Source organism: Mustela lutreola, chromosome 2, assembly GCF_030435805.1.
Source record: "Mustela lutreola isolate mMusLut2 chromosome 2, mMusLut2.pri, whole genome shotgun sequence".
Classification (NCBI taxonomy): domain Eukaryota; kingdom Metazoa; phylum Chordata; class Mammalia; order Carnivora; family Mustelidae; genus Mustela; species Mustela lutreola.
Genome location: NC_081291.1, coordinates 208000398 through 208026368, shown reverse-complemented (window position 1 = coordinate 208026368; position 25971 = coordinate 208000398). Strand labels below are relative to the sequence as shown.

Sequence of the window (25971 nt, the reverse complement as noted above, 5' to 3'; positions counted from 1 at the left end):
TAATCTGAGTACAAATGACATTATGTAATTAAATTTATAAGCATAAAATTCAGAGGCATGATTCACTGAGAAATAGAGTGTTTTTGAAAAAGGAGAAAAACTTTCACTTAGAAGAAAATTCACCTGGAATTTCCATAAGTGCTAAAGACACCTCCTATCTATGAATACAAATCATCATAATTAATAAGTTTAAACCACTGTCATCCAAAATGCTTACCCCTCCGAATGATCCTTTGAGATTAACAATAATGACTTAACAATGTGGCTAAAATTATTAAATCACAGTTGCTTTAGAAAAGGTGTTTAGTGCCAAATATTGAACTACTTTTCAGTGAACTTGGTAGAACTAATAATGATGATGATGAAGTTTGCTCTCCACAGACACAAGGAACACAAGCCTTTAAGGTTACTGGAAGGACAGAGAAGACTACTGGAATCCAGGTTCTCTTTCTTTAAATTCTGATCCTGAACATCTCTGGTTCCTCACAACATTCAACTAGTAGAACTGGCTTTGGGCAATGGACCACTTGGAGACTGCGGAATGGTGGAATGAGAAGGGGATGATGGCCTTAAGCAACAGCAATTCCCTGCCAAGTCTGGAGGGAGTTCAGAATCTACTAGGGGTTGTTGGGTGGTCCCAGGTCTCAGCAATCATTTCATTTATTCAAGTGAACTAATTCTCAGGATATGCTTCTCTCTGCCTCCGGGGTGACTGACTCCAGAGCGTTCTCTAGGCACTGGCCAAAGGACTTGATTGCTGGGCAATTCTGAGATTCCCACCTGGAGCTGGCTGCTACTCTTAGAACCTCAAATCACCCCAGGATCCTCTGCTGCGCTCCCTGAAAAAAGTGACCAGGTGTCTCAGCAAGGATCTGGGGAGACCACCTGCAGCTTGGGGTCCACAGAAGCATCCTTGCTCTCCTCCGCTTCTCTGTAAATTAAAGGTAGGAAACAACTGCGCTAATCCTTACAGATTCAATTTTACTGCTGTATTCAGTAATGAGCCCCTAAGAATGAAGGGGGGTGGGCGGGGCTCCTGTCCTTTCAGTAGATCTTCTAACCACTACCAGATAAGGGGCTAGAAATTCCTGGTTAGAGTTAATAATTAGAGGGAAGGAAGGGGAAACCTAGTTCCTGTGAAAATGCCACTCACCTACCTGCAATCCCTTGTGCCCCACTTCCCCCCCCCCCACCCCAACAGGAATTTCTGAGAATGACAGTAAGTCAAGCCCTGGAGTGATGAGTGCTTGTTTTCGGGCAGATAAATACAAATCAGGGTATCTAATTTTTATTTAAGCAGGAGAAAGAAGAGGAAATGTGGACACAATTTTTTTTTTTTTTAATCTTAGGAAGAAAAGAAAAAAAAAAGCCCAATTTTATGCCACGGTTAACACTTTCTCGCCTTGCCTTCTTAAAGCAAAGCGGAGGAAGTTCCAATCACCCGGAATTAAGGAATCAGATTGCGGGCTTCGATGAAAGGCGCGCGGAGCAAGGGAGAGCCCTGGGCTCGCACACAAAGGAGCCAGCGTTCCCAGGCGGCGGGCGGCCCTGCCCGGGGCACAGCAGCACTCAGGGCGCAGCGACGCGCCAGGAACCGCCCGAGGCTCCCCGGCTGCCCGGCCCCTCTGCTGGTGGCTGGGAGAAGTTAGTCACCCGGAGCCCGAACCCGACCAGCGTCCCAGCGCGGAGAGGCCGGGGAACGAGGAGGGAGGAAACCCAGTACCCGGGGCGGCTGGGAGGAGGCGAGAAGAGCGCGGGGCGAGGGGCGCCCGGGAAGACCAAAGCCCTAGGCTGCTGGACGGACTTGCAAGGTCTTCGAAACCGGAGCGCACGGGCGTGCGAAGAGGAAAAACTTGCGGCAGGAACTTCCTACCGAGGGGGGTGGGGGGGGGGGAGAGAATAAAAAAGAAGCAGGAGAGAGGGAGGCAGGGAGAGACTTGAAATGTCTCAGTAACTTTAAAAACACAGCAAAACACCCCTTTCAGGAGATGAGGTAAGCCGGGGTTAGCCAACCCCGATTGGTTGTGAAATATCAGACAAACCCGGAGCCAGTGTGGCTTTAAATGAGGCCAAGGAAATCTGTTTTTCTTACCCCAATACTTTTCCCCCTCGCCCTTGCTCCCTCCATCGTCCCTCCTTCCACCTCGCTGGGTCCTTCGCGGTCTCCCTTTCCTCGATCACCCCCCCTCCCGCCCTCCCCCATCTGATTAGGCGCGGACCGGGAAGGGTGGGAGGGGTGGGGGAAGCTCTCCCTTTAAGAGGCAGCTTGCAGTGACGAATTGTTGAAATTGCCATTGCAGGATGGCATGCCGCTATAAATTCATTGTTCCACCTCCTCGCATCTTCACAGCGCTCGCGCTGCTCTCCGCGCTCGCAGCGGCCGACTGGGGATGACGGCCGGCGGGAAGACACTGCATCCGAAGGGACACGGACGCGCCGCTTCACGGGCTCCCCGCAGGCCGCCCCTTGCATTTTTTGTTTTAATTTTTATGGCTTTTTCTCTCTCTTTTTTTCATTTCCTCCTGGTTCTAGTAGAGTCAAGGAAACCCACAAAATAAAGGAAGTGGGCTCCGGAGCTTGGAACCCCCGCCGCCGGCGGGGACCGAGCAGCAAGGGGGCGGGAGGCAGCGCGCACCAGTTGCCCGCCGGGTGCGCGGCACCATCCTTACTTTTCTTCGTGCGGCGAGAGTGGCTGCACTTGGGGGTTGAATCTGGGTTAGTTTGGGGGGTTTTTTGTTTGTTGTTTTTCCCCCCTCTCCTCGTATTTGCGGAACCTCCACAATCCGGCTTTTCTTAATTTTTTCCCCTTTTTTTCCGGAGCACGAATCCAAACATTTTCCAAACCAACAAAGAAAAGTTCGCACGCTGGCACTGAAGCCGGGACAGGCTGGCGCTGACGCCGGTCCCCCTCCTTCCGACACTTGACTCAACCTTGCAAGCAAGTGTGTGTGTGCCCCCATCTCCCGCCCCGGTAACTTCCATAGCGAATAACAAATACCCATAAAGTGCCCGTGGCGCAGCCCCTCCCTGCGGGCAGCGCACTATGCTGCTCGGGTGGGCGTCCCTGCTGCTGTGCGCGCTCCGCCTGCCCCTGGTCGCGGTCGGCCCCGCCGCGGCACCTGCCCAGGATAAAGCCGGGCAGCCTTGGGCTGCTGCAGAGGCCGCCCAGCCCTGCCGGCGGCAGGGGGAGGAGGCGCAGGAGCGGGCCGAGCCTCCGGGCCACCCGCACCCCCTGGCGCCGCCGCAGCGCAGGAGCAGCGGGCTGGTGCAGAACATCGACCAGATCTACTCCGGCGGCGGCAAGGTGGGCTACCTCGTCTACGCGGGCGGCCGGAGGTTCCTCCTGGACCTGGAGCGGGATGGTTCCGTGGGCGCCGCTGGCTTTGTGCCTGCAGGAAGCGGGCTGAGTGCGACCCGGCACCACCGGGACCACTGCTTCTACCGCGGTACGGTGGACGGCAGCTCCCGCTCCCTGGCTGTCTTTGACCTCTGTGGCGGTCTCGACGGCTTCTTCGCAGTTAAGCACGCGCGCTACACCCTGAAGCCGCTGTTGCGCGGGCCCTGGGCCGAGGCCGAGGCCGGGAGAGTGTACGGGGTTGGGTCCTCGCGGATCCTGCACGTCTATACCCGCGAGGGCTTCAGCTTTGAGGCCTTGCCGCCGCGCACCAGCTGCGAGACTCCCGGGTCCCCGCCAGGGCCTCGCGAGCGCCCCCCGGCGCACAGCAGCCCAGACCGACGCTGGGCGCTGGCCCCGCAGTTCCTGGACCAGTCGGCTCCCTCTTCCGATGGGGCCCAGGAACCCCAAACGTGGTGGCGGCGGCGGCGCCGCTCCATCTCCCGGGCGCGCCAGGTGGAGCTTCTCCTGGTGGCTGACGCGTCCATGGCGCGCATGTATGGCCGGGGCCTGCAGCATTACCTGCTGACCCTGGCCTCCATCGCCAACAGGCTGTACAGCCATGCCAGCATTGAGAACCACATCCGCCTGGCCGTGGTGAAGGTGGTAGTGCTGGGTGACAAGGACAAGAGCCTGGAGGTGAGCAAGAACGCGGCCACCACGCTCAAGAACTTTTGCAAGTGGCAGCACCAGCACAACCAGCTGGGGGATGACCATGAGGAGCACTACGACGCGGCCATCCTATTTACGCGAGAGGTAAGTTCACCCTGTGCGGGTGGTCCAAGCGCTGGTGGAAAGAGGTAGGTGGAGGTTCAGCCTTGCCAAGGGCCTCGTTTCTCCCACAAACCTCCTGCCACTGCCGATGTGCTTAACCGCTCCTCGCAGGAAACCCAGTCAGCCTTCAGCTTTGCTCCTGCAGTCAGGGGCTCCCCAGCAGCAGTCGCTGCCTTAAATGAGTAAACGTGCATCCACCATCCATCAGTCAGGCAGAATGTGTCTAGTCGGAGACATGGTGTCCTAGATGCGTAAGTAGGATAAGAAGGGACTGGAATGCATGGGGAAATGTGCATAGCTAAATGGAAAGAGGCAGAAAGAAAGTTTGTCTTTGGAATGCAAGATATTTCTTTCTCTCTCTCTCTCTCTCTCTCTCCACCTTCCCTTCTTTCTTGTTTTGGTGGGAGAGAGCCTCTCCTTCCCAGTGAACCTCAGTATAAACTTTGTCCAACCTAATGGGAAGGGTTTTATTGGTTCATCCATTGTAGTCACTTTTATCCACACCCTTTCTTTGTAAAGGTCCATACCTTCTTCAGTGAACCACTTCTGTGACATAAGTTGAGGAAAGACTCTCCAGAGGAAAGACTCTTCCCTCCCTCCTAATCTGTCTGTTTAATAGAGTTCTTACATGTCCACCTGGTGGAATTTCAGTTTCTGGAAAGGAAGGAATTCAGGAGGGCAGGGAGGCAGGGAAAATACAGGAACCTAATGCTGTCAGGTTCCTCAGCAACTCCTCTCCGGAGTCCTCCAATGCCCCACAAGCACCGCCTGTCCCTCCAGAGCTTCCAGGGAAGGGTCACATCCAACTTGCATGTTTGGGATTTGGATGAATATGTTTCTGAAGCCCCAGTGTGGAAAGATCTGGGCAAAGAGTCAAGACATGAGGAAGGAATGTTTGCCCAGGATTTCCCTCTTTTAAGGAAGATGGTTACAGAAAGGGAAAGAAAGTGATCTTTATAGGTCCAAAAGTTCTGGGGCGCACACAGTATCTATTTGCTCAATCATTCCATCACCATGTGAAGTGTGACTTTCAGACACAGAGTCTGGGCTGTTTTGGAGCCTGGCTTGCCCAGAGCTCTGAGTCTACTTCATGACTCTCCTCTGATTGGCAGCTTTAAGTCATGCCTCTCAGATGCCTGATAGAAACTGCCTTTTAAAGCTCATTCTTTAAGTGTTTGGGATCCATCCAGGGTAGCTGAAGGATTCGAAACTTTGAAATATCATGCAAAAGCTTGGTATGAAATGGGGCATCCTAGCTAGGATAGGAAATGCACTGATGATGGCTTGCAGGAAGTTTTGGAATCACACAGCTCCACTACCTAATTCTCTGTTTTTGCTGAGGCACCGCTGGTATGAAGGAAAAGTGTTGATAAATTTGGAATGGAGAAACACTTGTGGTCCATGGGTTGGACACAAATGTAAACCACATGTAAACAAGGGTGCCAGAGGGCAACAGCTTAGGAAGAACCTGGCAGCCACAATGCTATGCACCACGGAAAATCTGCCTTCTCATTAAGTGATGTAAAACCATCCTTTAATTTCTCTGCGCTACATAAATCTTTGACACGGAAGAACATTTGTTTTGTAGCCTTCCATATGAAGTGGAGTTCTCCTGTAAAAACTAGCCCTTTCTTATTTGGTTTCTAAGCCTTTTTTTTTTTTTTTTTTTTTTTTTTTTTTTTGCAAGCAATTTTCCACGTCTGGATTTCTTGCTTTGCTGCATCACAAGAAGCTGCCAAGAAGAAGGCTTCAGAGAGTTTGTGGAAGGAAGTTCTCTAAAGACAGGAAAAAAATACTTTTGTAGGCACACTACTCCAAAGACTAGGTCATTTTAATAGTTCAGTTTCATTTTTTAATACAAATGCACATTCCACAACTTTTAAGACAAATAAAAATTAATAGAAAACCCTATTCCTCCCTACCTCCTGCCCCATCATTTTCCTAACTGCTTCCCAGAAAAAAAGAAAGAAAGAAAGAAAGAAAGAAAGAAAGAAAGAAAGAAAGAAAGAAAACTAGTCCATGGTTCTGAATGATCTGTCTGTTGCTTTTTCTGGATTTGTGTTTTATTTGGGAAGTTAGCAATTCCTATGTTCCAAGCTCTGAAACGTATCAGAAACATTTTAAGTAGATAGAAGCAAGGGAGAGAGAAATTAGCGGTCTATCTTAATGTTAATAAGTATTATAATAACATACATTTTCCAAACTAGTCTGCACATGGAAAATATTATACATGGGCCCTCCCTGGCCTCCCTGCCAAGCAGAAGCATACTTTTGGTGAAGCAAATCTCATTTAGCTTGCGGTTGGCCCTCTGGTATATACATCTAACTTGAGGGGAACCAAATATTTGAAAAAGCATGTGTATAGTGAATATACATACTTCAATTTGAAAGAATGCTGTTAATTCGGGGACAGAGAAAAATATTACAAGACCCTTTTGCGGCGTTCATTAAGAGTACTTCAAAATGTAAAATTAAGCTCCATCTAATACTTCAGAATATGGAAAATGAGAGAACTAGAGCCGAAATAATCTGAGCTCTTCTACCATAGAAATCAGATATCTTACGACCTAAAAAAAAATGTCCGTGACTATTTTTTTTTTTCAATGAGAAATGCCCACAGTTGGCACCAGGATCCAACTTTTACAACTCTGTTTTGAATGTAAGAAGTGCGTTGCTTAGCAGCCAGACGCCAAGCCATCAAATCCATGTTTTGATGGGCTCTGAGCACTGTTCAAATTTTGTGTCCAGATGTCTTCTCTTAAATTGCTTGTTTTTCGGGCTTGAAGCAAATGTGTGAGGATATGTTTTCCACTCCTGTTTACTAGCCTAGGCCACCTTGATCGTTGTGTCAAGGAGTCAGCAGAATAGTGCTGGTAATTCTTTTATCAAACTAGCACACTTCACTGAACCCCAGCACTGTAATTAGAGAAACTTTGCACCAGGCAATTCTCTGGCATAGGAGCCGTTTTCATTCTGGAATAGCATTCATGCTGGAATTCACACCACTTCTGCCATCAAACAGTAGAAATCTGATCTCCCCAGGATTTAATTTTGCTTTCCAGAATCCTTTCCTTGTCCCTGGCTTCCTCTTTTATATTTAAATAGGTTCTTTAAAACCCTCTTGGGATTTCACGTATTCTTCTCTAGAAATAAAAACCCTACCTGGTGAATGACAAAATCAGAGATTGTTTAAGGTCCCCCCATACCATACCTCACATGGATCAAAAGCATTGGACTGAAAATGAACCAGCTACAGATTTTGCAATATACAAGGTCCATTTACTTTCGTTAACTATGACTGTGCCAATTAATAGGCAGTTGTCTCTCAGATACACCTCTCTTTATGTTGTTCTGCCCTGCAGTGCTCTCCTCTACCAGCCAGCCCCTTGTTAGGTTGTGACAATAGGGAGCCCTGAAGGGGGAGGCCAGAAGCTAGGAAGAAGAAGATGGATGTACCTTTTCTTATTTCCTTGCTGATGGGATTGACTAATTCAGTTGCATATATGAGTTCAAATCCCATTTGAAGTCTGCAGTGAACTCCAGTCCAGGGTTCCCAGCCTATAGATCAATTCCAATCAACAAAAATCTAAATAACTCAGAAATGGGAAGATTGGGAGCAGATTAAACAGCTCCAGCTGACATTTTAAAAACACATGTGAATTGCAAGTTCCTAAGAGAATAGATCTTAAAGGCTGTCATCATGAGAAAAATACAAAATGTAACTATGCATAGCGATGGATTTTAAATAGACCTATTGTGGCAATCTTTTCACAACATAGACATGTATCAAATCATCATGTTGTACCTAAAACTAATATAAGAAGTCAATTATATCTCAATGGATAAAGAAAGAAAAAAAGAAAGAAGAAAGAAAGAAAGAAAGAAAGAAAGAAAGAAAGAAAGAAAGAAAGGAAAATATGCTAAGGAATCTAATGTCCATTACAGACAATATACCACAACACACAGGACGTATGTCATCTTTGTCTTTCTCTCTCACTTTTGGTGCATATCTAGAAGTGCCTTCCATGTGTGAGGCATGCATTTATGCAGCTGAAGGCAGCAAGATGGGATATACCTGCTCCCTACCCACCTGGGCTTATCACCAGGGGAATGGAAGCGGGTGCATACATGAATCTCCCTAGTGTTGGGAACTAACTTGGGTAAATGTGACCCGAGTTATAACAAAGGCTGTGAAAAGAGAGGGGAGAAGTGATCAATTCTGCCTGTGGATCTTTATATAGACTTTGATACAGATGTATGATTGAGTTAAAACTCAAAGGATGGATACATTTTATTTGGATTCAGCCAGATTTATTGAGAATTTCTTAGGTACTATCCATCATCATAAGCCATTTTACAATTAATTCTTTCTATAATCTGCACCCATACTATCATCGTAATTGGACAGCTAGGGTCATTCATGAAAATTGATAGTCTTCTAAGACTAATAACTGCCAAACGGCAGGTAGAGAAGCTAGCCTTGTCTAGTGCTCTCTAAACAAGATATTGTAACTAATTTATTCAGTCGGTGTGTTCCTAATAAGCAGAGAGGGATTCAGAAAATTTGAATGTGACCCCTTTCCTAAGAGTCTATTCCAGGAAACAGACAGGGAAATGGAAAATTGTTATATAGCATGATGATTTTTATGGTACATGTGGTCATTAGATATTTTGGAAATACATTAGAAGGTTTCCTAACCCATCTGAGTTCAATTTGGAAGAAGGCCTAGGAGTTAGCTATAAGGAGGAGATAAGCGTTGCAGACGTGCCCAGGATCTTGTGCAATGGCCCAGGGGCAACATATGAAATGTAGGGGGTTAGAAGGGATATGATAGACAATATAAGAACAGAAGGGTGACAGGGTGTAGAGAAGATGGTAACAACTAGATTAGAAAAGAAATTATGTGTCCAGAGAGAGAGACAGAGAGAGAGAGATCTCAAGTTCTCTTCATTTAAGGACATTAACTAATTCTATTGGATTGGGACCCCACCCTTGTGATCTCATTTAACCTTAATTAGCTTCTTAAGGGCTCTGTCTCCAAATACAGTCACACTGGGGATTAAGATTTTAATATATGAATTTGGGTTTTGGGGAGGGAGATGCAAGTCAGTCCAGAGCGCCACATTTAAGAGTTTAAATTGTAAATTAAATCCAGTGGGAATCTATGGAAAGGAAACAGCAGTGACCAGAAGTATGTTCCGGTATGAGCTGTCCAACATGAGTAGTAGAACTCAGCCCAGGGGGAGCCTTTTGCAGGCGATTTCAGTAACCTGCAGGAGGAGCCTTGAGATAACCAAAATTAAAGCATTAGCCTTAGAAATTAAGAAGCAGGGGCCAAATCAAGAAATTTTAAAATGAGGTGAATGCAAGTTCATTAAGCCTTTCTAGCAAAAGGAATGTTTGGGCTAAGGTTTGGCACCGAAGAGTTGATAAGATATGTAGGAAACTGTGGACAAGAGGGGTTATAACAGTGCAGTGGAGGCTGACAGGAAGCCTGGGTTGCGTTGTGGAAGGTGGACTGCATGGTGCAGCCTAATCAGATCTGGGCTCTAGAAGGTAACTGACTGCAGCATACAGGCAGGGATGTTACAGGAGACAAAGGGACCACTTAGAAGCCCCAGATGGCAGTGCAGGCAGGAAGGAAGAACGGAAGGAAATGAGAAGGAGTAGGCAGTTACCTGAAACATTTGGTAGATGGAATCAGGACTTACACATCAGATGTGGCAGGAGAGAGAGAGAAGTGCAAAGAAAAGATGTCCAGGTTTTGTACCCAAAACTCCATCTTCTTCTTTGGAATATCTTTCTCAGCACATTTTGTAAACTCAGTAGGCTTCTAAATTGAGTCTTAACGAATATACCATAGATAGAAAGACCATGCCATGGTATTTGTCACAGGAAAAGAATTTACTTACCAGGCACAGATTATAAATGTAAAAGATAACAGTAATGTCCAGAAAAACATGCGTGATGATTTACCAGTAACCTAGTGAAGGTGGTTCAGGAATTGGGATGTTAAGCTATAGGTTTGAATTTTGACTTCAGCAGTCTCAAGTTTGCAACTTTGGAGCTTTGCAAGCCCTGAGCTTTTATTTCTCCACCTGTAAATTGGAGTGTTTTTATTTAATATCAACACAGGGAGAACTAGAAAGATGTAGAGAACACCTGGTCCAAATTCCTTATGTTAATGATGAAGGGACTTTGTCTCAAAGCATATAAACATCTTAGGTAATGAGTCTTACTAATAGCATTAGAATTGAAAAGTGATCTACTTTAAAAACAAAACAAAACAAAACAAAACAAAAGTGATCTACTTTGTATTCACTGTGTTTAATCAGCTTCCATTCCCATTCTCCAAAATGACTCTTCCAAGCATCTCCGCCCCTCAGTCCAAAACTTGCTGCCTCACTCTTCTTTTCATCTTCCTTCACATTTATAGACAAAATGTCCCATGTTGGATCTCTGGGCCCAGACTGTCTCTCCAGCTTCCCCTGATTGGCTTCCACCCAATTCTCCAGTCATGACAAACGTCCTGTCATTTCGCCAAATAGAGCCTGCCTTTTACCATCCCCTGATGTATTGACCAGTCTTTCCTACCTAGGATACCCTTTAAGACTGTCAGACTTCTGTTCCTCCCTCAATATCTAGTTACTCTTGTGAGACACTTTTATTGATTCACTCCAGGAGAGCATGTCAGTTCCCTTCTGCATCCCCTCAAAAATCTGTTCATCATCGCATGCCATAATCTGCTTTCCTCTTGGCATATCTGTTCTGCTCACTAGACCATGGTGTGTCTTAAGGTCAAGATCGGATGATATTTATTTATCACAGTGTCAGCAGATTGTGAGCACATGGTAATTGTGTTAGGGATAAGTGAATCTGGACCCCTTGGTCCCTAATCCAGTTGGGCTCTGTATGTTTGATATTACCTAGTTGTACCCATAAGCGATAGAGATTGTGTAACATGGGTCCTTATAATAGTCAGACTAACTACCAGGCCCAATTAATGTAGTTTCTCTTGAGATCTAAATCAAAACCTCTACTATTGGGGGTTGCTGTATAGGTAGCCCAAAAGACAGATGTCACCTCAAGAATTGGATGCACAGTATAAATGTAAATTATGGTATGTAAATGTATGTATTTTTTGTTTGTCTTTAATATTTTTATGCAATCCCAATTTTTTAAAAAGATTTTATTTACTTATTTGAGACAGAGAGAGAGAGAGAGAGAGAGCATGAGAGAGAGAGAGAGAGCAGGAGCTGAGTGAGGGGCGGGGGAAGAAGTAGACTGCCAGCTGAGCAGGGAGCCCTGTCCGTGGCTCAGTCCCGGGACTCCAGGATCATGACCTGAGCAGAAGGCAGATGCTTAACCAACTGAGCCACTCGATGTTTGTATAATTCATGTAACTTAAATATGTACCACACCAGATTAACTCTATTACTAATCCCTCTTCATAGGAATTGAGACGAGAGACAGACATCTAAGGCTAGTTAAACCCTCTCTGTGTCCTTCTCTTGAGCTCCATGCTTTACCATGCTTACAAGATCATAATATCTATAGAAAAAGAAGTTGCTATTATTTAACTCCAGATTTCATTGTATAAGTATTCTTGGTTAATTTGGGCTTCCATTGCTGCAATTAAGATGACATCTGCTTTTCTCCCCTTGTGTTTCTTTTGGCTCTTTCCCTCAGCATGTTTATGCTGCTTGAAAGACCAGCCTCCCAGTCAAGGCTAGAAATCCTGTAGCTTCTCTTACTCATTCCACTTTGTGCATTCTCATGTCTGTTTGGTCCATTTTCCCAACCTAGTACCAACCATTGGGATTTGGTAAATTGTACTATCTTCTGGACATCTGCTTCTCAAGGTAGCATACTTCACTGGATCCCTGCCCCTGCCCCCTTCTCCATCCAAAGGATGTTACGAGGCCTTCTAAATTCCAGAATGAATCAAAGATATTGACATATTCTTAGTCCTCTAAATGGCCACATCTGGTGAAAGGCCACCATGTCAGAGATGTTCTTGTCAAGTCTTCATTGGTCTTGCTGACCACCTCTGCTGTATTTTTGAGTTACAAACAATGTTCCAGTCGTATTTCCTGGCCAACATCACAAGCCCACCTAGTAAGCCTCCGTATACTTTAGCAACCCTTTCATTTCACTAAATCTTTCTTTGCATTGCTATCTACACCATAGTGTTAAGAAATAGCTCTTGTATGAAAAGAACCACCTTTAGCATAACAAAGATGTAGCTTACCTTCAGATCTAAACTGACCAAGCAGAAAAACTCTGGTCAGCACTTGTAATTTAATTACCTTTTAGGGGGACAGTGTATGTGATTCACATTTTTCCAGTATTCCCTGCCTCCATATCCATAAGATGGATGGATGGATGGTAGACGGATAGATAAATAGAGAGATGCTATTGCCCCTTTAGTATCCTTACTCCTGTTCTGAATAAAAAAAAATAATCCTACAAACTTCAAATAAGGTTTGCAACTGTAAATGTTGTTATAAATCTCCACCAGTAAATAGACATCAGTGTGATGTGCTGTATTCTTAATAAATTTGATGCACAAGCTGAGGTTTAATACATTGGAATGAACATTGGATAGCAAAAAAACACAGGCATTCATTGCCAGTCTTGGAAATGAAACCGTAACGGGGTATCAAGGTTTGAAATTGTGTGAATGAGATTGAGAGGTTACTAGTTTACATAATTATAGTTACAAAAATATATAGAGTATGGCCGTGTCATCAAGAGGTTTAATCAGTGTGGTTTAAAAAAAAAAAAAAATTGTTTCTGTTGATAATTTTGTCACAGGCACCCATTGCTATGGCAAAGGGCCAAATGCACTTAATGCAATTCAAGGATAACAAGGAGCGTTGATAGCTTCTAACGAGCAATTGCTACAGCAAAGAGAGATATGAAGAATCCAGTTTAAACTCTATTGACGAGGGCCGTTTCCATTCGCTGTGGCTCTTCATCTGAGCTTGTTCTTGACATGTGGAATAAGAAGGGAAAACAATTCTTGCATTTTATTATCTAGATATAATGAACTTCAATTTGTGAAAATAAACATAAATCTTATTTTTTTTTAAATGTGTGCAGAAATAACCCATGGTGTCTAGCAATGACAACTAAGTCTGTCGTCTTAACGTTACTGAAATGATTGGAGAAAAACAGGATTAAAAATGTATTTTACTATATTATTATCTCAAAGACTGATTATTATGCAAAAGTGTATTCCAATTTCAATTTTAAAAACTACTAATTTGTTCTCAACAGCTGTAATTTGAGATCCCACGGGATGACATATGAGGATACACAGGAAAGTTGGGGAGGCTATCGCTGGTTTGGGGACTTGATTCACCAAGCCTACTTGGCCTAAATTTCCACTGTCTGAAGCTATAATAATATGGTGACAGCAATGTAATTCATCACAGCTGGGATCTCATAATATATGGAACACAATAAGGACCTGAAAATGTACTAGAAAGAAGATAATAGGGTATATCTTTTAGATATTCTTTACCTTGGCTGGATTTGTGTGCAGGAACATAGGGAAGATTTAGAAGAGTATATTGACATTGAGTAGGTGATTTTGGTTATGTAGTAATAGTATCTTACACTGACTTCCAGGAATCTGTTGAGATCTTGCTAGCGTGTTGCATATCAAAGTGTGTGAGCTCTGCATTGCATCTGACTGTATGTCACAATTCACCTCAATTAAGCAAATGTTGGTTGAGTTTGTAGCATAAGCCAGACGTGGTGATAGTTGGGGATGCAAACATGGTAGCTGTAATAGAAACAATACTTATTATTGCAATTGGTAAATAGTCATCTTTCATAATAGTTGATTTAAAAAAAAATCCTTTCCTTCTATGATTATTCACTCATGGCTTACTAGGATATTGTCTTGCTCTTGTGGATGTCAGTGTACATGATGTTAATTAATTTTCATTGAAAACAGTAGTCAAGTACTAGAAGTTCTAATGTCTTTTAAAGCTCAAATAGCATTTAAATGAAAGATTATTACAGATCTATCATGTCAACAATTTTGGTTTATATTTTCTCTTAAAGTTGTCTTCTGATGTCTCTTTCAATCAAATTGATAATTTTTAATGATCATTTTAAGGGGGTATGATCATGTTTTCCTTTGAGAATCTCTTAAGAGCTATACAGCTTCTCACTAGGAAAAAAATGCACACACTCACTTGTATAAAAACAATATATTACATATATTTTCTGAAGATTAATAAGATTGAGAAATCTACATGAAATCTACATCTTCAATCTACATGAAATGCTATGAGTACGACTGTATACATTTTTGGAGACACAACCCACCTCCATTTGGAAATCAGGAGATGCTCTTCCGAGGAATTATGCTCTTGGATTACAATTTAGTTTCCCATTTGAATTACGGACACACTGACGTTTTGTCACAAATAGGTGGTTGCAGTTTGCCCCAGTGATAGAAGATAAATTATTAGGCCAGTCTTCTGATAAATTTAGCATGAATTTAAGCCTGAAGAGTAGGGCTTTAGTAAGCCTGACTCTATGTGAAAGTGATCCCAGACAAATGTGCCTGAATATATGCTCCAGAGCTTTGGGAAAGCTACCGCGGCTGTTGTAAGGGACAAACCACAATCTTAGGACATCTTTTTAAATGTAATTGAGTCCCATCATCCTTCTGTGCCTCTGGGGCCCAGAGTAGCTGGGAAGAACTAATGCCGTTCGTTTGTCATTGGAACATTTCCAGAGCTGAACAGGTGATACCATAAACATATCCACTCTTGCTGTCTGGAGTGAGCAAGAGGCTCTACAAGGTGGCTCCTTCTGGATGGCAATTGATTTTAATGATTTCTTTCTTTCTCCGGGGCAGGATTTATGTGGGCATCATTCATGTGACACCCTGGGAATGGCAGACGTCGGGACCATATGTTCTCCGGAGCGCAGCTGTGCTGTGATTGAAGATGATGGCCTCCATGCGGCATTCACCGTGGCTCACGAAATTGGTATGCAGCGCCTTTTCCCTTCCCTCGCCAAATCAAACACGCATAACAGCTGCAACAGGAACCCAAATACTTGGCAATTAATCCCAGATTTCTCCAGGTTCAGACGCTCTGTTGGGGATTGCATTTGTTTATATTTGCACTCTCAGGGTTAACTAGTTAATGAGGAGGATGGCAAATCAGGCACCCAGGAGACATTTCCTTTTTGACAGTGTCATTGAAGAGTTTAAGAGAAATTTGCTACTGCTCCTGTCTTCTTAAGCTTCTGGCAATGACTCTTAGATGGAATTTGTCACAGTTGATTATGGTATGCAGGAATGCCCCCTCTTAAAAGCTACTGAGGCTCTACCGACTCATCCAGGGCTAATCAGTTTGCACAGAAATTTGTCATGTTTATTTCATTGTGAGTGATCAGAGCTCCTGTCAAAGGGGAACAATAGCTCACGATAAACAGTCCTATCTCCTTTTTAATAGCAAAGACAGAGAAACCAAGACCGGCAATCAACAGGGTTTGTCTTCATATGTCACCCGATTTGTGTGTCATAAGAAACACACCTAAATCTTAAAATTAGAATTTTCGGACCAGGCTCATTGTTGAAAAATATCCTGCCAGTTAGGATATGTGTTTTCCAGGTGATGACCCGGGTTCCTAGGTATATGAGTAGTTCAGTACTTTAGAATTAGATGTTGGAATCAGACACATCTGGGCTCAATTCTTGCTAGAGTACTTTCTACCAGTCTTATTATTGGTCTTATTATTTAAACTCTTGAAACTTGTTTTCATATCTGAAATACAGGAACAAGGGTGCCGATTTCATGGGATTATTTCAGGGACCAGATTGGGTAGGTTACAGATACCAGCTGTTATTTACACCCACGTACACTTCTGTTTTTGCTTTTTAGTTAACTAGTTCGTTTCGCTTTAAAAGTGTGTATCACCTTTAGCATCATCCTTTTGGGAGGAAAGTATGGTTTGATACTTTTTTTTTGCTGTATTTTTATTAAACGGATTTAGCTTTTAACCTAAAACCATAATTTTTAAAGAGAAACTAAAGCTTCTTTTTCACATTCCTAGTAGTAGGCAGAGAACATTTCACAAGGGGTAGATTTCTAGCTGCTATGTTTTCTTTGGAAAGTTAAAGTAACTTCAAAGCAAAGATGTCATTGTATAAGTCAATATATTACAGCAGTGAAAATAGAAATCAGTAGTTAAATTTCAATTCCTAAGTATTAATTGTGACCTTAATTTTCTTAACTGACACTCTTCTTACCCTCTAAGGAGAAAAAAAAAAGACACAAAAACATAAACCTTTAACATGAATAACCATCCAACAGCATCACTGATAATAATTTACACGTTATTAATTAGACTTCTTTAGCTTCAAGATGGAGTCCCTTCTCTGCCTCAGGGGTCTCTGTTTTGTCTCATGCAAGATATTCACATCCTCAGTCTCCATCTCTTGTATGTAAGGCAGGCGAACAATAAGGTGTGACTCTGGTGTGCTTCTCTAGAAGACCCGGTATATCCGAAAAACTTTTAAAAACACGTACGCCAACTGAGCTTCTGGCCCCTGGGAGTATGTTTTCACCTATCTCTCATTCATACCTATTAAACTGATAATAACCAGCCGAATATAGATCTTTAATCAGTATTTCTTACCTATCTCTATCAGTGTGCGGGGGGGGGGGTGGTATGTCAGTGGGAGAAACACAAGAGCTGCCCAAAGCAACATTCAGAATGTACGGTGGAAGCTAAGAAGAATTGGACCAAATCCTTAAGAGGATTTGGGCAGGGATGATTTCAAAAGCAGTAATCAGTCACCATTATTCAGAGTGATGGAACTTCCAAAAGAAACGTTCTCAATCCCTTGGTAGGCAAAGGCTGGTTCATTTTGGACTGGGGAAGCAACACCCTGATCATCATCTGTCCATAACGAGCCCTAAATCCTGATCTTCTCAGGAAGGGATTACGGAGTTCTTGAGGGAAGGGCTGTTTCTTCCTTCAGTCCTGCAGTGAACCACTCTCACAGGTTGATAGCATTGGGGAGGTTTCTCTGTAAGGGTATCACCGTGGCAGTAAATGCAACTTCTTTGGGGTTGCACTGACTCTCAAGGCAACTGGGCTGGAATGTAGAACCTTCCAGCATTACCTTTCCTGGCCCTCCTAAATTCCTAAACCAAGGGTAGACACCGGCCGACCTGAAATTGTGAGAGGTAGGAAGACAGGAGCTTATGAGAACAAATGTTTTATTAAAACTGTACATGTACGGTAAGAACTTTTCTTAACAGTGCAAGATTGGATACAGTTTTACAAGGGAATGGTGAAGGAGAAATGTAGGCTTCTTCTTCTTTTTTTTTTTTTTTAAGATTTATTTATTTATTTATTTGACAGACCGAGATTATAAGTAGGCAGAGAGGCAGACAGGGAGAGAGAGAGGAGGAACCAGGCTCCCTACTGAGCAGAGAGCCCGATATGGGGCTTGATCCCAGGATCCTGGGATCATGACCTGAGCCGAAGGCAGAGGCTTAACCCACTGAGCCACCCAGGTGCCCTGAAATGTAGGCTTCTATGTGAAAAATCAAACTTGAATCTTTGCTTCATGACTATGCCCTGGCTTCCCTTTAATGTCTTGGTTGAACCAGCTCTATTTCCTTCTTTAGAATTCTCTATGATCCATCCTTCCGTCAAACACTGCCTATTTAATTTGTCTTTCTGCATTACATATAGCCAAATCGGAGAAATTTAAGATCTGGGGAGGGAGGATATGGACTTAATTTCCCTTTCATAAGGGGATCTGGCTTTCATGTGCTCTATTTTCTAATTGCTTTATTATTCTTTAATTTCACTTTTTGCCTAAATATTGTGAGCATGTGTTACAAAGTACAAGCCTTAAAGAAATTAGAGATGATAACCTCACAAAATATTTCCTAATCATCTGTCTGTAATTACAGTCTTGCCTCCGCAGCCAGTGTGATCTTTGGTAACGCTGCTGGCAGATCTGTTCCCAGTGCTTTATTTTTAGATTGTTGCGTGAAAATATGGGTCTGAGCTAACCATGCTCACGTCTTCCCCCCTTGCCCTTCCACTCCATTCTTATGTCATTTCCTCCCTCCCCTTTTATTAGACACTTATGTATATGTAAACACTTTCCAGATTGGGAGGTTAAATGTACAGATCATGGATGGTGACAAAGTGACCTCCGTTTTGCCCAAGTGCCTTGAATCTTCTTGAGCCCATTCCCAAATGCGCAATCTGCATCGTGTACCCAGTGGAAATACATGACTGCGCTCAAAGCATAAGCAATGGAGAAAGTTTCCAGACTGTTCCCGTAATTTTTCTACTTTATTTCTCCTATACGGAGCAAGAGGATATATTTGGTTAAGATTAAGGCTTTAATGAGGTGTCTCGGTGGCTCAGTCGTTGAGTATCTGCCTTCAGCTCAGGTCATGGTCTTGGAGTCCTGGGATCAAGCCCTACATCGGGCTCCTGATCAGCAGGAAGCCTTTTTCTCCTTCACCCACTCTCCCTGCTTGTGTTCCCTCTCTTACTGTGTCTCTCTCTGGCAAATAAACAAATAAAATAAAAAGCTTAAAAAAAAAAAAAAAGAATAAGGCTTTCATCAATCGACTTACAGTTTCTCATGCAATGCTCTACCGTTGCTTCCTCGAGCAGATAGTGGTTGAAAATACAAAGTCGTTCTATCTGAATCAAAATTTTCCTTTGGCCTTTTATGCCCTCTACCTGAAAAATGTCCTAACTTGGAAATGAACATGTAAGATAAATAGCGGCAAGTCTGAAATACCTATCTTAAACCTTTTCTACCCATCATGTAAAAGTCAGGATGGTTTCAATGAACAATTATGAAAAGTGACTCTTCCTGGATCACATGTTAATGTGGATACATCTCTTTTCCTGCTAATTGTTTCTTAAAAAAGATGAGGTGCCTCGGTGGCTCAGTCGGTTAAGCATCTGCTTTCGGCTCAGGTCATCAGGGTCCCAGGATTGAGACCCATATTGTCTCCCTTCTCAACAGGGAGTCTGCTTCTCCCCCTGTCGCTCCCCCTGCTTATGCTGGCTCTCTTTCTCTGTCAAATAAATAAATAAAATCTTAAAAAAATTAAAAATTAATAAAAAGCTGGACTCTGGAGTTATATCATCAAATGATGCCAGCACAAACTTCTGGAAAACAGATTTTGATATGGATAGACTCTACAGAGGCAGTAATAATTTGTCTTCCCCATGGCTCTTATGTATATGTAAACATTAACTTAAATCATCAGGACAATTTAAAAAGTTGCTTTAAAGCATCAAGAACACGGTCCCCACCCCTGTGCCTTGACTGGAGGCAAGAATGTGGTAATGGCCATTTTACAACCCAAGTGTGAACTGTAGAAAGTTTTCAAATGAATGTAAGTTTACATTTTGAGTTTATATTTTTAACTTGTCAAACTTTTATTATTGGCTTGTAAGACTAAAGATTTCACCTGCTGCCCACATGGTTCTTCAGAATAATAATTTTATTGATGTTGTGCCAGCTTCTAATATGCTAGGGGGAACAATCTGATTTTATTTAGGCTAATGAAATCCATAATTTGTGAACTTGCTGAAGCTTGGCTTTATAGTAGTTCATTATAAAATGTGCTAAGTGAATCTCTCCACCATGAAAGACGCCAAATGTTTCCTAAGCCAAAGTCAGTCAACTTAGAAAATCAAAGCCAAGGGCGCCTGGGTGGCTCAGTCAGTTAAGTGACTTTGGCTCAAGGTCATGATCTCAGGGTCCGGAGATTGAGACCTATATTGCACTCCCCGCTCAGTGGGAAGTCTGCTTCTCTCTCGCCTTCTGCTCCTTCCCCCCTTAAGCCACCACCCCCGCTACTTGCTCTCTCACTTGTGTTTTCTCTCTCTCTAAAATAAATACATAAAATCTTTTTTAAAAAAAAGTCAGAGCCAAACATTCAGCTGGAGGCTGAGGAAGTGGCTGAGGCAACAGCATGGCTGCCCATGTTTTGCTGTGGTTAGACGGAGTTCTCTGGTTGTGCTGATCTGCGTGTGACTGAGCTCCCATGGATGATTAGATTAAACAAGGCTGGGTTTTGAAAAGCTGCAGAGGCCCTAGAAATACCGTAGATGGAAGCCAATTCCCAGAATCAGATGTCAAGACTGACTGTGAGATGTGAAGTGAAAGAAAACTGGATTAAACTTGGTATTTACCCCCCCAAACCTATAGCTTTAATCAACATGAACTGAGCCTTTTTTTTTTTTTTTTTCTGTCCAGCCTGGAGCAAGGCCACACTGTGTCTTTCTCAGCCCCCAGATGAAAGGTGGGAATGGGTCTATACTAATATGTCCAGCAGCACTGAGAGATTGTTTAGTGTCAGTTCTGTATTTTTAAAATCCTATCCCAATTTCCCTTCCTCTTGGGTAGGCCTAGAGATTGTCCGTCACACGCGTGGAAATCCAAGTTGAAGGTCGCATAAAAAGTAAATACATCACAAACGTAATGCGTGATTTTTTTTTCCTCTAATGAGTAGTCAATTTCCCCCTTCTCTCCTAAATCAGAAGTGTCTAGTAATATCAAAATTTATCAAGTAAGTAAAAACTGACACACAGAGATACAAGTGTTTTTAAGAAGTTTCCAGACCTGTCTGAGGCCAACAACTAGTATACAACAAGGGTCAGATCTGAACCCAATTCACCTGGCTCTAAAGCCCAGGGTTTTTCTGCTTTCCTATAATGGTCTGTTAGTGTTCATTTTTCAGGAGGTAAACCTGAATTTGATTCAAAAGGAGATGGACACAGCTTGCTATAAGGTGAAAAAATTGAGTTTTCTTCCTTCCAAATTAAATAATTGATACAACATGTACTTACCATGTATGTTTAATGTTTTGAAACGGGACTTTGGGAATTTTATCACTTCTATATAAAGATTTGCATTTGAATAGACGTGTATAGACGTGTATAATCCAATTATTAGAGCTCCCGAATCTCTTCTTCAAGGATTCTGGATTCTGATGCCATGTGAGTTGTTGGCTCACTCTTCAACCCCTGGCAAGATCTTCTTACACCTCAATAATCCCAGCTGGAAAATTAGGTAAAATAAAAACATGACCTCATTAAGAAACAGATGCTTCATCTGAGCAGTGCTTTCTTAAGTAAACACATTACAGAGCTTGTGACTTTTTTTTTTTTTAGGATGTGGTTCTGTGTCCCCTTGTTCATTGGTCAGTTGGGGTCAAGAGACAAGAGTTTGAAATTCTGTTTAATTTTCAGACCAAAGTTTAGAAAAACAAACAGATTTCCTTCCTGAGGTTAATGTGATAAGTCAGCCCTTGTGGTACAGTAACACCTGAGCTGAATAAAAAGCTGGACCAATATTTTCCTTTCTCGTTACGTGTCTTCATCCAGTGTACATGATCTCAGATTTTCTAACATCAGATTCATTTGTGAATTTAAGGAGGCAAAATACTTTTTAAGTCTATATTGTGAATATCAGTGATGAAATGTATTTAATGAAATGTTGCCTTTAGTTTAATTTAATGTTGCCATTTGCCTTTAAGAAGGTAATTATCATACTAGAGAAATTATCATTGACTAATTATTGGCTAATCCTGCGATAACAATATAATTCAGACTCTTATCCTAGAGACCTTGCTTTGACATAATTTACTGTGAAATTCCTTTCCTTAATGTTATCCAAATAAACTTGTTCCTGATGTCACTTTGTGTGATGGACATTCGTTAGCAAGATTGTTGTATTTGTGATATGATTTAATATCTATTAAGAATAGATCAGTATTTTCTCCAAAAGCATTTTCAACTTACATCTTGATTTTTACAAATGATTTCAAAAAGGAAGATAGAGTTCTGAGGTCTGCATCACGTGGGAAAATACTGGATTACACGGTTGCATTATTCTCTGAATTTCCCTCTGACTCCTATAATACCTTTTATTTCCTTCTTTTGTATATAAATACAAATGCTATTAACTAGTGCATCCACTACTCAAGTGTGTTGGTTCCTTCATCTCCTCAGGATTTGAGATGAGAGGTTACCAATTACACCAATCAAGAACTAATGATTGACTAAGAAAGACAGCATCATGAGCGAGATTACTTTAAGCCGACAAACTGGTCTTCAGTCTTTTGCATTTCTACTAATCACAGAATAATAATACCTCCAAATAAAAATACAAATACTAATTCGTCCTTAGAGCAAGACCTTGGGGCCTCTACTTGAAACCCTGACAGGGAACTGCCTTCTTAAATTTAGTACCTGCATTGTTGCTTCTCAGGATGGTTCTACTGCCTGAGCTTGGTTGAGCTTCTTCAAAACTCTTACCTTCAAAATTGCTCTGACTTCTCTTCACTCCTCTTTTCTACATGGACTCAAGAAAGAAATATCTATATTGCCTTTCTTTGTGGGTTTCATGGCCCTGTCACCCTGCCTCCTCCAAGGACCTCACGTCTCAACTAACTCTGCTCTGTGTTGTTCCAAAAACTCATCATGAGATACAGCTCGATAAAACAACCAGTTAATTTAGGGCTTGTAAACATTCTCTCCAACAATTCTTTATATTCTTCCCATGCTGTCTTATTCTCTGGAACATATTTTGTAAATCCCAGCTGTGCTAATCCTGCTAGAGGCTGCTTAGTGGAAAAATGCTTAGTCTCTAACCCACACCTGTGATTTTAAACATCTCTGTGGGTGATTGATGAACAAACTCTCACTGCAAAAGGCAGATGTCCTAGGAGATTGGTGACATCATGATGCATTCTGATTAAGCCTTTCACAACACCGGCTTGAACTGTATTATCGTCAGCTACAACATTATAGTTTAAATTTCTTGGATTTCTGGATTTTCTGTTCATAATCTTTTAGCACCATGGTGTGTTTTCTCTAATGTGAATGTCTTTTTAAAACAGCTTGTGCCTTTGTATATATCTTGCCATTTCTTGCTCAAAGATATGAGCAAATTTCAGACCAACATTAGATGTCTTAGCATCTTGATTGGGGGATCCCATTTGAAAATAACCAACTCTTTTGCTGTTCCCAGCCCTTAGTATGGCTGTCACGTTCCTCCTGAAGAGCATCCAAACGTCCCTCCCATTGATCTTCCATTTTAATTCCTGTCCAGCTCCTGAAGGGAAGTCACATGGGTCTCTCTCACTGTGTCCTGGTTGCAGTTACTGGAACTAGCTGCCTGTTTCCATGGGTGCTTAAATGTTCTTCACGTTAACCATGACTCCTGGTGTCCTTGAGAGAGCATGCCTCTCCCAGCAAGCTGACAGACTTTCTTCATGGAAGACAAAACATTCCTCCAAAGAGTCTGTCTCTCAGTTGACCTTCAAGCAGCCCGTTCCTGACTCACTTTGCAGAACTGACAAAATTCACATCTTCTTTTAGTTCTTGTTGAAGTGAAACTAAGGTTTGTTCATGCTCAGAATGGCAAACTTTTTGGTTGTCCATATAAAAATACCTTATATGTATCTTTGGCAGCAATTAAGTTACATTGATAAATTAGCAAATTTAGGGAGCATAAAATTCACAATATTATGCCAAGTCACATGCCAAAAGATTCATAAAACTGTACCAAAATATTTTTAAATAAATGGCTTTCCTTATATAATTGAAATCTTTATAAAATTAGATGCCTCCTCTTTCTGTATGAAAGAAAAATTTGAGGTACTCTGCCAGATTTCTCAAAGAGAATTTGGTGTTTGCGACATGGCCTGTATTTTATTTATTTATTTATTTATTTATTTATTTTTAAAAAGTTTATTTATTTATTTGACAGAGAGAGATCACAAGTAGGTGGAGAGGGAGGCAGAGAGAGAGGGAAGAAGCAGGCTCCCTGCCAAGCAGAGAGCCTGATGCAGGACTCGATTTTAGGACCCTGGGATCATGACCTGAGCTGAAGGCAGAGGCTTAACGCACTGAGCCATCCAGGTGCCCATACATGGCCTGTATTTTAAACCAGAAATCTGAAACTTATCCTCCAAAGGAAGTGAAAATCACTTGGATGCTATAATAAAAATTTATCTAGGGGCACTTGATGGTTCAGTTGGTTAAGCATCTGCCTTCAGCTCAGGTCATAATCCCAGCCCCATGTCAGGCTTCCTGCTCTGAGGGAAGTCTGCTTCTCCCTCTGTTTCTGTACCTCCTCCTGCTCATATTTTCTCTCTCTCTCTCTCAAATAAATAAAATCCTAAAAATATTCATCTAGAAAGTGCTAATTATTTACATATATATGGAGGAAAAGACTATTGCTTTGTTAAGTAAATATGGCGATCTTATGAACTAGAATTAGAAGTCACATACTTTTCTAAAATACAAAACCTGGATTCAAATAAATGTTATGTGGCAGAGGTCACCTTAGGCCACTTTCCCTCTTTCTTTTCTATGCCAGGGAAAAAAACCCAGGTGTGAAACTTCCACACAAATCCCACAATGGTAGCTGATAAAGATTCTACGGTCGAAAAGTTCAAGGAGCACAGGGTGCCTTCTCAGAGTGCCTCTTCTAAGAATTAGACGTACCAAGTAACTTCAAGTCATTTTGAGCCGGGCATGATGAAATGTTCGGGTTTTTTCTGACCTGTGGGTTGCAGGAAAAAGAAATCAACACACCACCCAAAACTTGGACGAAGCCCTGCCAGTCTGTTGCATATGACTTGGGCCATACTTCACAGACTCTGATGCGCATTCGTGCTACTGAGCAAATAAAACGTGAGAGCAGGACGGTTTCCCACCGAAAACTTGCTAGGTTGGCAAATGCTATTGAAGTAAATAACTGCATAAATACCATAAAAATGTGGAGCTTTGGAAGGTCACCGAGCCCTAGCTACTTAACTTCAGCCATAGCAGCAAGCAGCTGCTTCAGTGGACAATTTTGTTACGAGGTGTTGGTGATTTAACAAGTTGGCCAAAAGTACTTGGAATGTGGCATGAAAGATTTCATCTCTGTTGGGTTTTACTGTTGCATGCTGGACCTTTTTTTTTTTTTTTGGCAGCATGGCCAAAAGTCCCTGCCTTTGGCATACAGGAGCCCAAAAAGAATGCATTAATCACTTTTCTGTAGTATTTTATACACCCTTTTTAATGCTATGTGTACGATTCTATAAAGCTTTACTAAAAAAGAAAAGCAACTGAGATCTACTTGTCTGCTTTTTTAGAGTCTATACAAACCACTGCCTTGGAATTTTTTTTAAAACAGTATTTTAGATTTACTGGTGAGTGTCATTTTATCCTTAGATGATGTGAAAATTAATCTTATATAATAAGAAAACAATTTTGATGATAAGAATGTGGTTAGGATACCTAGCTTGATAGACTGGAAATGCAGTGTGGGATTGCAGAGACCATGTGTGGTGGACCGAGGCAGAATGATAAACTGATAAATTTGGACAATGTCTTATCTTTCTAGTATTTGTTTTCTCTTTAAGCTTTAACACTCCATGATGGCATCTTGGTATTTTAGACATTTCTACAATGTAAATGGGTGTGTTTTCAAAATATATCATTCCTTTGTGGGATTAGTAAACATGCAGAACTTTGCAAATGAAAGAACTGAAAGAATTGGAAGGGTGAAAGCAAGCTTATCTTTGCCTGGAATCGGCAAATTCATAATTTCTCTTTCTTTTCCCCCCAGATGACTGGGGCTCAGTCATCTGGGGGGAATCATCTCTCAGATTGTTAGCTACCTATTAACTTGGCCAAGAAAATAGAAGTTACTGATATTCAAAAACCATCTATTAAGTGCTTGCAACTTGCAGAACATTGAGTTAAATACAGA

At 42.2% G+C, this 25971-nt stretch overlaps 1 protein-coding gene across 2 annotated transcripts in view; it reads left to right on the top strand.

Annotated features, from left to right (window-relative positions):
• The first annotated feature begins 1468 nt into the window (after positions 1 to 1468).
• The window catches only part of ADAMTS5 (ADAM metallopeptidase with thrombospondin type 1 motif 5), a 48695-nt gene continuing 24192 nt past the window's right edge, over positions 1469 to 25971 (top strand). Inside the window, exons 1-2 of one of the 2 annotated variants that reach the window (XM_059164532.1) lie at positions 1469 to 4150; positions 15052 to 15184. In XM_059164532.1, the coding sequence (XP_059020515.1) occupies positions 3044 to 4150; positions 15052 to 15184 (1240 nt within the window). In that variant the 5' untranslated portion in view covers positions 1469 to 3043. The remainder of the gene's footprint in view (positions 4151 to 15051; positions 15185 to 25971) is intronic. The other variant, XM_059164531.1, reaches the window with a different exon arrangement.